At 43.8% G+C, this 14,502-nt stretch overlaps 1 protein-coding gene and 1 pseudogene across 1 annotated transcript; both read left to right on the top strand.

The window, feature by feature from the left end:
* The first annotated feature begins 4,042 nt into the window (after positions 1–4,042).
* Positions 4,043–5,291, top strand: LOC103983379 (non-specific lipid-transfer protein 1). The gene is made up of 2 exons (XM_009400602.3): positions 4,043–4,458; positions 5,062–5,291. Exons 1-2 carry the CDS (start codon positions 4,115–4,117, stop codon positions 5,069–5,071), a joined length of 354 nt encoding a protein of 117 aa, XP_009398877.2. The 5' UTR covers positions 4,043–4,114; the 3' UTR covers positions 5,072–5,291.
* A 1,557-nt stretch (positions 5,292–6,848) lies between these two features.
* On the top strand, positions 6,849–9,596 carry LOC103989155 (alanine--glyoxylate aminotransferase 2 homolog 3, mitochondrial-like; annotated as a pseudogene).
* The last annotated feature ends 4,906 nt before the right edge of the window (positions 9,597–14,502 follow it).

Raw genomic sequence — 14,502 nt, forward strand, 5'->3', positions numbered from 1 at the left:
CTATGATAATAATGATCAATATATATATATATATATATATATATATATATATATATATATATATTGGAGAAACAATTGAAAAAAATGAAAGAAAGCATTTGAGAAAGCAATTCAAATAATTGATAGCAACTTGATAAACCACCTTCATAACGTCATTGTAATACTGCTAAAAAGTTTGTTCCAAAAGTTCAAATTATATTACTTCAAAAACTATTTACTAATCAAACTATGTTTCTTAAAGTAAGATACCAAAATTATAATATGGTTGTCGATAGTTCATCCCCATATGATCGATATATCATGACCTAATCGATACCTTATCATTTACGAGCCAACATGTCACTATCGTTTCGTTGACACATTACCATCACCTAGTTGACACATCAACCTCATTCAATCAATATGTCAATTTACGTAATGCCAAGTAAGAGGCTAACTCGGAAGAATTAATCACATCATCAAAATACGAAGCTAACTCAATTAGTCATTGACCCACACCTTTCGAGTTTGGGCGATACATGATTGCTTTTATGATCGAAGTGTTAGACAACAGATATGCCATGGCTGATGAGTCAACACGACTAGATCCATGGGCCGATGTCGGGAACTTTCTACAGGGTGACTTGGATGATGAGATACCCGAACTCTCAGGAAGGAGTGTTGGTTGGCGATGGTTGGGATCGGGGTTGATTGGCGACTCCTTGGTGCTAGGCGGATCGCGCTCCCATGTCGAGTCCCTCACCGTCGATGAGTGGTCACCCTTATGCAAAAATGGCCTCCATCGAGTGGTACCCGATCGTGACCCCTCCGACGAGCAAGTTAGTAACGAGAGGGATTGCTTTTTTCCTTCTTTTTTCTTGCCTCCTCATGACCGGAAGCCAACTAAGGGTTTTATAATGTGGCGTGAAGGTTGATGGTGCGTCAATTCGACATCACTGTTGCTGACCCCCGAGAGATGGGACGACCCTTCTGACCGACCGTCGTTCCGGGACGCACAGAGTGGCATCAGATAGCACCACCCCGAGCTCCCAAGACGGGACGTGTGGCATATCTTCTTGGTACGAGCTCTTGGGACGAGACAAGTGACGTAGGGCTCCGATTTGACGTGCGGTGTTAATGATGACGTGTCCAGACAGTCAAAATATACCGAGTAAGAGTGTAATCATTTTTAACATTTAACCATAACCTCAATTATAATAGTTTAGTACAATACCATACACTTGCAACTCTTTGAATATTTTTATTAACTTTGTATCTATGTAGATTTGGTACTCACTGAATTCTTTATATAACACACTAACTTAAATTTTGAAAGAGTTTTATTGGGACAAATAATCAAATAATCTTAAAGTCCGACAAACATAAATAATGATCTCAATTGAATCCGAATCAAATAATCAAAATCTTACAAAAAGGAACACAACTCTAAATAAATACAGCCAGTAAATCTAGAGATTTAAGCATGTTTTATTAACATTAATTTTCGAACAAAACAGGAATTTAATTACGCAATCAAGCGAGTAAAAAAGAATTCTCAGCAATGTGAGGATAACATATTACAAAATTCGAAATGAAAGCTTCCATTCCAGCTGATGATGAAAGTCACGCAATGGTCGGTCACACATCGATAACAACAACAATAGTTTTGTGCGTAATCTTACAAATTTTGATCGACAAATTTGGGTCTCACATCTTTTGGAACATTTATTTTTGATCGAGTAATTTCATGTCACATCATTGTACGATTCGACTACCCCACCCATTGTAACAATTAATTGCTTGTGGCTTGACTTGAGATACATGGCATTCAGATGTCCCTATCACATTAATTCATATGCATGGCCATAAATTAATGGTGGATGAAATCTACCTGCCCTCTCAACATCCTTTATGGACCAGATTTTAAGATAGAACCTTATTACATTATCTTGTATATGTTAATGATCGAGCCCATAGTAAACAGGAGCTATACATACTATACATACTAAACGCGAGCGAAAGTACTTAGAAAAGCTTCTGATCTCCCAAAACCTACTGAAATCATGGAAGTCAATATGTTCCATCACTTTTGGCCCAAAGTCTTCCCTAGCAATTATTTTATTTTCTGATAACAACATATATCATTGAATTCTATTATTGTATTTTTAATATTTTATGATAACAACTTCAATTTGATAAGATCAAATATACTTAAGGATATCTCCCTTTATGACGAAATAACGATGATCAAACGGTCCAGATGGTTCGCTTCAGTTCATGAAATTATGAATTCATGTTTTTGGTCTCTTTTATTGTGTTTGCAATTCCACTTCTATATATATATATATATATATATATATATATGGGATCGGTGAGCGGTAGTACACCCGCAAGGTTACCTCTGGGCCCCACCTTTTTAATGGTTCGGTTTCGCAATAGAGCAGCAGAATGGGATCGGTGAGCGGTCGCCGGACCAAGATGGACCCAACGTGTACCTCTGCGACCCACCTTCTCGATGGGTCGGATTGGCTGAACCACACATCTCACGTGGTTTAACGGCGCTGATCGCGTCCTGGACGGCGGGGCCCGCGCGGTCTCCACCATGTGACCTCCTCACTGTTAAGACGCGGGTGGGTCCCACGTGGTGCCATGCAGGTCCCGTCCTTGGTAACGCGGTCTGGCCCGGCGCATTTATGGAACGGGCGCGTACAGGTGGCGGGGATACGTTGCACCTCTCTCTCTCTCTCTCTCTCTCTCCATTTAATTCCTTCGTCTCGGGTTAGATGCAACGCTTCTCCACTCGTTATGCATTCACTCTCTCTACCGCTGCAAAGGGAGCCCAACGCACACGTCTTCTGTAATCCTAATGAATGCATTACTATTGGTTTCGACAATGGGATTTGACATGCTCAACACCGACAGTCCTAATTTTCACGCATCTTAATGCATCTAATTCATCGTCATCTATGTTTCGATTTTTTTTACACGATAAAATAGCAAGGCAAATTTTGATCCGACAAAGTTTTTAGCAGATAAGCTATCAATATCCTCATAAAAATAATAGAAGAAAATGATGTCTAAAGTGGTAATAAAAGAAATAAGAGTGTCAAAAATCCGCTATGAGAGAAGATTGATTTTATTTTTGAGAATTTATGAGAGAATTTTCTCATAAAAGAATGACAAGTGATTGATTTTCTTTTGTTGAAATTATAGGAAAATATGAATTTTAATTAGCAATGGATAGTGCTCTGAATGGTTTTAGCATGCTGATAATAAATTCATAGCTGCAGCTTTAATTGAAGACCATACCCTGCTCTAAATCTAAGACATTTTAAGAGTTTGACACATCAACTACTTGAATTAAGTGTTATTAATGTTGTATGTGTGTTAAGATTATTTACATAGTTACACCATTAGCTGTTTCAAACTGATTGAGAATGCAATATTATGACAGCAAAAAATCTACTCCTTTGTTGCTTTCTTAATGTCATTGAATTGATCACTGTTTGTTTAACTTTCTTTTGTCATCTTCGTATGAAAATATAGCTGCTAATGTTTGTTTGAAGTATCTCTATTTAGAATCCTCTCTTAGCCTAACATTCACTAAACATAATATTTCAAGCATGATACTTCCAAATCATGTGATTTGCAATCATGTCTATGGTAATGACATCAGTCCTACCTTGAGTTTTCTCCTTAAGATGTCAATGACAGCAACTGTGAACCACTATTCAACTAAATCATCTGACACTCATGTGAGAGAGTCACCACCTTACTGTCTATCTTGCATGTGAAACATGAACAGTGACTGCGCATCATTTATGCTGTCATAATGTTTGCAGCTTGCAGGATCTAAACCTTGGAAACCAGAAAGATATTGCAAGTGACACAGCTTGCTGTGCATGCAATTTAACACAGTCCATCTCCTCGATGTCAGAATGTGGTACATGCACTGCACTTTGTTTTAATCCCTGTAGATCTGCATGCGATGAACTCAACTCCCAACCACTCTCACTGCACACAAACCCCCACCCTCAAGACTCTATATAAACCCACCCACGGCGGCCATTCCTCCACACAGCAGTTCACCCAATCTTCCTCGTAGGTGTGTCTGTCCTAGTGTTTGCATTTGGTAATGGCGCGCTCCGGTGCTCTTGTGGTGCTCGCGCTGGCCGTCGTCCTCGTCGCGGCGGCGCCACGTGCCACGGAGGCGCTCACCTGCGGGCAGGTGGTGTCCTTCCTGCAGTCGTGCATCCCCTACGCCCGCGGGCAGGGTTCGCTCACCAGTTCGTGCTGCAGCGGGGTGAGGAGTCTCAACAACGCCGCCAAGACCACGCCGGACCGCCAGACCGCTTGCAGCTGCCTCAAGTCCACGGTTGCCGGTCTCAAGGGCATCCAGTCCGGTACTGTTGCCGGCATCCCGGGCAAGTGCGGCGTCAGCGTCCCCTACCCCATCAGCACCTCCGTCGACTGCTCCAAGTGAGTCTCTGCGCTAGTGCTGCTTTGGCTTCCTCCTCACCTTCTGTCTTTGTTTCAGGGCTAAACTTGGCGTCTGATGCAGGAGGATCAAATCAAATTCTTGCTGCTTTTCATACCTCACTAGCTGTTTGGCATTATATACTACATGCAACTACACATATATAGTCAAAAGATTGCTCATAATCAACTTAAAATGAGTGGTAAAAGATTAAACTTGCAAAGATTTCTAATCTCAAGTAGAATAATGAGAGAAACAAGTATGACTTCCGAAGAGCAAAACCGATAAAATACAAGAGAAAAGAGTTTTTAGTCATACTAGCTTGATCTCCCTTGACAGTCATCTTCTTCTACAGAAGATGTGAGTAGAATATTTTGACCAAATAATACTCATCTTTCAGTATTTTGCTCTTCCCTTAGAATTAGTCAGGAGAACAGCATAATATCTAGAAAGAGAAAGCCCCCTCTTTAAATGATTTGACTCTGACAGTGTCTTTCACTTAAGTTTCTCCATCGCTTGACTCTCATATAGCAATCACACTTAAGATCTCTGTCTTCTTCCATGTTCTTCTTACTCTTTATCTTACACATGTTCTTCTTGTTCAGGGTGAAGTGAGGCTCTCTTTGGAGAAAATGGATCGATACTGAGCTTTACATACAATAAGGTTGGAGCTGCCACCCACTGTGCTCTCAGTGTGGTGAGCACTCGTCGTGACCACCGCAGCGTTTCCCTTGTGTGTTGTTGTTCTGTGGCTTCACTGGTGTTGTGGAGTGGACTCTGTAACAGTGGTGTTATGTCATCCATCAATACCATACACCTTTCGTTTCCTCGTAAACTTCTTATGTGCTTGCTAAATCCAATAGTATTTGCAATCTTCATTTAATCTAAGATGGATTGATCGAAATCCAAGCTTATTCAGCAGTAAATGTTTTATTACATCGACCAGAATCAAACCAGAAGAGAGTACATCAATGAAACATCAATAAGAACGCAAATTCCAAACCAAAAGATCACTGCTTCTCCACTTCCAAAATCGACACCAAAAAGAGGCCAGGCAAGTATCATGCATGCAGCTTTAGAGTTTTCCTCTATCAACAACGATGTGGAGGCTTTATATTCAATATGCTGCTGTATGTTTTGCTTTGATAGCATGGATCCAATCGACCCATAGAAACACTTTGTTTTGGAAGAAAAAACAAGCTATGATAGGAAGAAGGGAAAAGTGATTGATGTCAGGAATGTGGTGTTCACTATTAGAAACTAAACCGACTTCAGATTCAGAACCATATGGGAATATCAATAGATAGTCGCCAACAATTGGGATAGGGATAAAAGAATGACAAAGGATTGATTGGATCTGATTTGCAATATCAAAATTGAACCAAAAGACATGTACAAAAAATTGTAGATATCAGATATGTTCAATTTTAGATATGGTCTGTCTATTCACCAAAACAAAATACAGGGTACAAAAAAATATCTAAAGATTTGATTGTCCTTTTGGAAGAATGATATGAGGGCCTTTTTCCTCTTGGATAAAGGCTAAGGCAAAGGTCTCTGGATCATTGTCACATTCATCGGAGCAATCCCTCTTCGGTTTAACCTTCTCCCTAAAGTGAAATGTCTTTAGGATCTTCGAGTTGTAACATTGCACGTTGACCTTTATTTGATCTGAATTTTCTCGAGGTTTGATATGGGGGCATGACATGTATGTGGTCATCAACACATCACATCCATTTGATAGACACATGAGATAAGATTCGATCATAAAAGATTGGTGACATATTGTCGAATGTCGACTCAACCCCATTAAGTCAACTACACAACGTTAAAAAGAATGTTAAATCAGAAAATTTGTTACTCCATAATTGTAACTCTAACAATTCGGTATACGATGTCATAATCCATTGATAATCATTCATGATATATTTACCATAACCTCAATCTAATAATCATTTCTCACACTATTAAAGACTCCAAAGTGCATCGACTTCTGACTGAATATACTTGTTAATTTTGATATTTGATCATATCCTTTAATCAGACACTAATTTAATTATTTGAGAGGTCTTATCGAACATGTTGCTAATGTATTTTTGTAGGACTCGAAGATGGCTCCAACCAACTCATGTACTAACAAGATCGATATATAAAATTATTTTAAAAATAAATTAATATTATTCTTAATGTGTGTTGATTTGATATATTCTGGTACTACTTATGTAGCAACGATAAGCAACCACGTTTGTGCCAATGAGAAGCCTCATGGTTGACATGGTGTGCTACGCTTATGTGATACCTCGAACTCGAATGGGATAGTCGTATGCTTCATGCTGTGCGAGGTCATACAAGACAACGTTGCATAGTACAGAGCAATTCCAGAAAGCTCAGAATGACATCGTATAGCACAGATCCATACAGGTTGATCGACACCGACACGAAAGATATGAGCCAACCACCTGAGAAGTCGACTGTTAGACCATGTATGTCCGACCTTCATTTGTTAGTATAAAAGTCGACCTCCTAACTAGCGTCAAGAGGAAACTTCGAAAACTTCAACTTACCTTAATCTTGCTCAATACTAACTAAGGTTTCGAAGGGGTTGAGTCGGAAAATCACCCCTCCCCCTTGCTTAGGCCTTTATGCAAAAACTCCATGGAGAAGAAACAATAATCCCTTAAGGGAGAGATCGCACTCGGGAGACGAAGCTTGGATCCGATCCGACGTCGACCTCTCCTATTCAAGCATCCGCATAGATGACTATACACATTCGGAATTGGACCAAATCGTACTGAAACCTCGACAACGGAATAAGATTCTCCAACAGGTGTAAAAGTAGAAATTTTTGGGTCAGACGGAGAAAAATATGCCAAAGAAATCATAAACTTCAGGACTTGCGAGCGAGTGGCGGGTTTCATTTCGGAATCGTTCCAAGTATGCAATTCTTGATGGATATATCCCTCACACATAATGTAACCAACGTTGAGTGTTCATGCTGTGTTGGATATCATCTTTCACCTGTTTTGTACTGGTGTTAGGATCTCTTTCTTGGATGAGAAGGAGTAGGTGGAATTGGCATCGGAATACTCGCCTGCGGTGTACAACACCTTAAGGGAAGCTGGCGGGCTGTGCATTGCCGACGAGGTACGAGCGGGATTTGCACGCACAAGAAGCCATTTCTGGGGGTTCGAAGCCCATGTCATTGTGCCAGACATCGTTTAACTCCTTGTTCATGGCCTCCTCTCCCATGAGTGTTCTTTTTTGAAGATTCGTGAATGAGATAAAAATAGATAGATTGAGAAGATAATTCTATATGATTAAAGATTGAATGACCCATAACATAAAGGCTTAAACTTTTGGGTTGAAATTATTGGTGACATAATATATGTTAACCCTAATCAAATCGATTCAAATTCATCATTACAAGATTACTAATGTGCTAATCCTGACCAAATTGATTTAGATTCATCATTATAATATCACTGACACAGTATTTAGGTGAACAAAATTTGATCTAAATAAATTAAAAAATCAATAAAAAAAGGCTAGTCAAATTGTGATTGACTTGAGTAGAAGTGGATGAGTTAATCCCTCATAGTGTTCCCATACATGAACAGTGAAAAGATGTTGAAAATATAGATAAACAGAGATGAATAGGAAAAAATATTAAAAATATGAATAAAAATAGAAACTAAGAAGATAGTCTCATATGGTTAAAAGAATACTACATATACTATGTAAAGATTTAATCTACTACTTTAAACCTTGAGCTACATCATGGGGATATAAAGAGGAATAACCTTTGTATATGAATAAATACTAGAAGACCATAATACGCAGCGGAATTAAATAGAAACACAATCAAACAGAACACCAAGATATACGTGGAAAACCCGTGGCTCACCAGATCTGCCTCGTTGCTGTCTTTTTATAGTCTTTTTCTGCTTCTAAAACATAGTCACCACACCCCCTAATCTTAATTAGGGTTAGGTTAAGAGGGGGTGTAGACTGTGAACTGCCCTAACCCACATGGGCTGAATATGGACTATCAACCCAACACTACATATGTTAACTATAGCCACCATCGTCATTGCAAGATTACTGACATTCTTGGTAAGGTTACAAGTTCACATCAGGCATCCTTTTGTGCTACGTTTCATTTATAGTCGAGTGGTTTTTAGTGCATCCTATACAGGGAATTGGAAACGGGATCCTCATCGGTGCAGTGGTCACAATTCCTGAGATTGCCCGAGTCTTCGCTCGCCGAAGCTACTTTAGCACCTTCGGTGGCAATCCTGTGTCCATGGCTGGTGGTCATGCTGTCCTCAGAGCGCTGGAGAATGAAAAGCTTTAAGAAAAGCATCGCTTGTGGGATCTTACTTGAAAGATCACCTCAAAGGCACTCAACTCAAACAAAAGCATCACAGTAACTCGTGCTTGTCATAGTTCTATATATGTATGAATCCAAGGAAAGAGAACAGAGAGAAGAGAGAATAACACAAGATGTAGTCTCTTCTTTTAGTATCAAGTTGATGACAAGGTCTTCTTCTCATCATTATTCCAGGAGTCGCACCACAGCAACACCAATTTCCAGTTTTGCATCGCCCGATTACTGTTTGCAGATGACGTGCAGAAACGTGTTAAATCGAAGCAGCTTAACCTTTTGGTTATAGTGACTAAATGATCATCTTCTCTGTTGCTTGCTTTGACTGTTGTAGTCATTGGAGATGTGAGGGGTAGAGGTCTGATGCTTGGAGTTGAGTTGGTCACCGACCGCCGACAAAAGACTCCTGCCAAAGCTCAAGTCCTGCGTGCCATGGAGATGATGAAAGGTAAGCTTTCAGTTGCAGATGAGTTCTTGTTTCTTTCCCCGCTGTCAACAAATGGTTCTCTGATGATGAGCTGTTGCATGCTTGATGAAGCGGACATGGGTGTGCTGGTTGGGCAGGGTGGCTTCTATGACAATGTTCTCAGGAAAACTCCTCCTCTCTGCTTCTCCAAGGATGATTCTGGTATGCCATTCTTCTGCTGCAGCATTTGAATCCCAACCAATATATCATTCGGATGATTCCAATGGCATCTCTTGTTTGCTGCAGATTTCTTCGTGCGTGTGATGGACGCTGCATTGTCGAAGCTCTGAAGTGGCGACCATAAATGTAATAACAGCAGCTGCGTTCCGACAAGGAGACATTACCTCGTTTTCTCTCTCCCTCACTTCCTGAATCCGTGCGTGTAGTAGCAGCGTCTTCGTTGTGCTCTCAGTTCAGTAAATAAAGATGCAGTGACCGCATGAACAGCATTAGATGTTGTCATTGATTTCTGCCTATTTTCTAAACTTTATTTCTAAGCATAAATTGGCATTATATACGTTCTGATCTAAGTTTTAGAAGTCTTGATTTATTATTAATAAACCTAACATTGGTTTTCTTTTTTTAAGATCGAGCTCGGTCATTGGGCTCATGAACGAGCAACTGGTGCCGAACCTCTGGCAAACCCAAGACTGTAAAGTACCGAGCATTTATTTCCTGCTGCTACAGCCGCAAAGGCACAGTGGAGGACGAAGTATCGGCAACTTGGCCAACGCTACACCTCAATCTTGTGCTCAGGCTGACGAGAATGGCTTTGCTGTGACCACAGATTATAAAGCGATTCAAACCCTCCCTTCTTCGGATAAGACGGCTGTGGATGACCCATATCCCACAACATCCCGGGATTAATCCCATGTATATGTGTAGGTGGTGAGAGGTGGAGGAGAGTAGTGAGCGGAAGAAGAGAAAGAGATGGCGGCGATGACCTTGGCAATGGGCCCGGCAGCCGCCGGCGGGCGGGTGTTCGCGGCGACGGCGGCGGCGAAGGGCGCAGGGACCAGCGGAGAGGAGAAAGGTCTGCTGGACTGGATACTGGGAGGGCTGCAGAAGGAGGACCAGCTGCTGGAGACTGATCCCATCCTCAGGAAGGTGGAGGAGAGCTACGGCCGCGGCCGCACCACCGGGTCCAGGAAGTCGACCACCACCTCCGTCTCGGTTCCCAACAAGAAGAAGTCCGGCGGCTTCGGAGGCCTCTTCGCTAAGAAATGATATTACTGCCCATGCACGTCGTCTTCATCTGTTACTACTACATATATGGTCACACACTCTCCCTGCCATGAACTGTTCCTGTGCGCTTCGGGGAGAGGTGTGTTGTTCCTTTTCTTATGCTCGCTTGGGCTCCGTCTCTGTTATGATTTGGCCTGAAACGACTGGCAAGCTTCACAAACATGGCCACCGATGAATGCTGTGATTCTGTTTTGCATAACATCTCTAAGATTAGGTTGAAATATGTTAGCACCTTAGATTGGTTTCATCTGTTGGTGAACCTTTACGACGTGGCTGAGGAGTCAACACGGCTCGGTTCGATCCCGGATGTGCAAGATCGTCAACGCGGAGACTCGAGAAGCGGAAATACATGTCGGGTCAGGTTAAGCTATGAGTCTTGTTGCTTGCTTCTTTGTCGTCAGCCCCTGCACACAGGTCAAGGTCAAGAAGGGGATTTCCTGACTTGACCCCTCCGAAGTAAGACATTGAGTGGAATAATAGTTAGTTTAATGTGCAAAAAGTCCGTCCCCTCCTGATTAAGGAGGGTTAGCTTTTATACATGCAAGGATGAGCTGGTCGTACGAGGTCAATTAACTGCGATCGGCTCCTTGGATGGCCGACTTGAGCTTTTGTGTGAGCGCTGACTGACCTGCATGGATCGGCGCCATGCGGCATTGCTCCGAGCTTTCCGGGATGGCTGTACCGTGATTATGTCGTTCGTACGGAGGGGGTAGCAAGCAGTTGCCTGCCATGTGTGTGTTGCGTGCCACATCAGACTTGAAGTTCCACATCTACATCGTCATGTCTGCTTGCCTTGGTCCATGTGGGTGATACCAAAATATGCTCTATCACTCTTTCCGGCCCCAAAGAGGTGTGCCTCAGATTCCTTGTGGTGGGGCTTAGGGCATGGCTTGGTGCCTTTTGCTAGTTGGGTTGGCTATCATGTTGGGATTGGTGGTTCGAATGTCGGTTGATCGGGAGCTTCTATTCAGGAGCTGGATTGGTCGAGCGACATAACTCATTGGGCTGGCCAAGCAACCCTACTCGGGCGTTGGACTGGTCGAGCTACACTACTCGGGCACAAGATTGGTCGAGATATGACTCGGAGATTGGACTGGCCGTAAGGGGTGGCTCGGGCATCGAATTGACCGCGAGGCATGGTTCTGAAATTGGACCAACTGCGAGGCAAGGCTCAAGCATTGGATTAGTTAAGACGTGACTCAAACATTATATTGGCTGAGACGTGACTTAAACATTGGACTGACCGCGAGGCGTGGCTCATGCATTGGACTGGCTGAGACATGACTCGAACATTGGACTGACTGTGAGGCGTGGCTCATGCATTGGACTGGCCGAGACGTGACTTAAACATTAGATTGGCCGCGAGGCATGGCTCGAGCGTTGGATTAGCCGCGAGGGGTGTCTCGAGCATTGGCTTGGTCGAGCAGCACTACTTGGGCCCATGTTTGGCCGAGCAACTACTTGGACATTGAATGAACTGAGCAGTGACTGATTGCCCATGACTGGCCAAGTAACACTGCTCAAGCACCGGGGACTGGATTGACCGAACAATGTATCTCGAGTATTGGCTTGGTCGAGCAACACTATTCAGCTTTGTGTTTGGCCGAGCAGTTGCTCGGATATTGACTGAACTGAGCAACGACTAATTGCACATGATTGGTCGAGCAACACCGCTCGGGCACTAGGGACTGGATTGGCCGAGCAACATAGATCGAGCATTAGCTTGGTCGAGCAACACTACTCGGGCCCATGTTTGGCTGAGCAGCTTCTCGTACATTGAATGAACAGAGCAGCGACTGATTACACATGATTGGCCGAGCAACACTGCTCGGGCACTAGGGATTAGACTGGCCGAGCAATGTAGCTTGGGTATTGGCTTGGCCGAGCAACACTACTTGGGCCCATGTTTGGTCGAGCAACTGCTCGAATATAGAATGAACGGAGTAGCAACTGATTACATATGACTGGCCGAGCAGCACTGCTCGAGCACTAGGGACTAGAGTGGCCGAGCAATATAGCTCGGGTATTGGCTTGGCTGAGCAACACTACTCAGGCCAATGTTTGGTCGAATAGCTACTCAAACAGTAACTTGCCCATGACTGGCCGAGCAGAACTGCTCGGGCACTAGGGACTGGACTGGCCGAGCAACGTAGCTCAAGCATTGGTTTGGCCGAGCAATACTACTTAGGCCCATGTTTGGCTGAGCAACTACTCGGATATTGATTGAACATCTTAGGTAACACCTCTCTTTTTTTTCTTTTGATTTGCACATCTTGGGTTCATCTTCTTCGGGCCTCGTCGTGGCGGACATTCTTCTTTCCCTGATCTGCTCACATGGGTAGCTCTTGGCGGGGCCTCTTGTGCCACTTCTCGCACTTTCTTGCCACTAGTGTCTCTGTAGTAACATACTAGTTGGCCCATTGGAGGATCTCAGGAATGGTCACCGGTGGTCTCTCGACCAACGACCAAAAGAACCTTGAAGGGCATAGGCCCATCAAGAATGCCTACATAACCAAAGAGGAGTGGGCATATGGAATCCCTCGGATCTCAGTAGCAAAGCAGGCGATGAAGAGGGAGAGGGATTCATCCTCCTTCCGCCTTAGCCCGAGGAGTATGGTCGTGGATGGTTTAGGTTGCACGCTGGCTAAGAAGTGAAGCTTGAGTTCCCTTGCAAGATGATCAAAAGACGAGACCAAGGACGACCTCAATTGGTTGTACCACATCTAAGCCAGGCCTCGGAGGGTGGTAGAAAATGCTCAACACATCAGGGTATCGGAAGGGCCGTATTGGGCCATCTGGGCCCGGAAGGTGGCAACATGCTCCACTGGATCGTAGCTGCCATCATAGACCTCCAGCGTCGGGAGGCAGAAGTTGAGGGGGATAGGCTTGTCTTGAATTTCTTGGGCAAAGGGGGACCCAACCAAGGTACTTCCCTTGAGCTCCGTGGATTTATGGAATTCCTTTTGAACCTCATCCAGACACCGATTCAATAACTGCAATTGAGCTTAGAACGAGTCGTCTGCCAAGTCCAACGATAGGGTGTTGACTTCGGGGAAGGTCGAGGCAACGCGTCTGGGCACAGGGACGTTGCGCTCTGTCATTGGCCTCAAGTGTCCCGATTGCTTCCCGATTAGGGGATGGGCATTTGGAGCCAGAGGTGACTGGTCGACCGGGGTGACATTGCAAGGTATAAAAGGATGAGCGTAAGTTGGATCATGGGTGACAGCCGTGGGGGTAGAACCGTTTGCTAAGCTAGTCGGGATATGAGGGGTGTGATGGTTTGCATCATCCCAGCTAACGCTTGCACCTGGTGGGTGAGGTTGAGGAATGCCATGGCTGAGACAGCAGGCTGCCCCAAGATGGTCTCAGGAGGTGACATCCCAAGATCATTGAAAAGTCGCCAATAGTGGCTCAGGGTCGCAGTCGAGGTATTCCCTTCTAGGCTCGAAGGAAGTTAGAGTTGCCCTCCAAACTCGAAGGTCAAGTAAGTCGGGGGTGGCTCTTCTCCAAGGTACTCTCTCGGGTTACTCGGTTAGGGGCACTCTTGCGACATCGGACTCTCCTTTTAGCGCTAAAATATTGATGAACCTTTACGCTATGGTCGAGAAGTTAGCACGGCTCGATCCGATCCCAGATGTGCAAGGTCGCCCACGTGAAAACTTGGGAAGCAAAAATGCGTGTCAGGTCGGGTTGAGCTATGAGTCATGTTGCTTGCTTCTTTGTTGCCAGCCTTTACACACAGGTCGATGTCGGGAGGGGGATTTCCCGACTCGACCCCTCTGAAGTTTAAGTTACCGTTGAGTGGAATAAGAGTGAGTTGAATGTGCGAAAAGTCCTCCCCCTCTTGATTAAGGAGGGTTAGCTTTTATACATACGAGGATGAGTTGGTTGTACAGGGTCAATTAACTACGATCGGCTCCTCGGGCAATGGGCTTGAGTTTTTGTGCGAGC

This window comes from Musa acuminata, chromosome BXJ3-1, assembly GCF_036884655.1.
Source record: "Musa acuminata AAA Group cultivar baxijiao chromosome BXJ3-1, Cavendish_Baxijiao_AAA, whole genome shotgun sequence".
Lineage (NCBI taxonomy): Eukaryota > Viridiplantae > Streptophyta > Magnoliopsida > Zingiberales > Musaceae > Musa > Musa acuminata.

Coding starts and splice junctions, on each gene's coding strand:
- LOC103983379 (XM_009400602.3), top strand. CDS start 4,115: ATGGCGCGCTCCGGTGCTCTTGTGGTGCTCGCGCTGGCCGTCGTCCTC.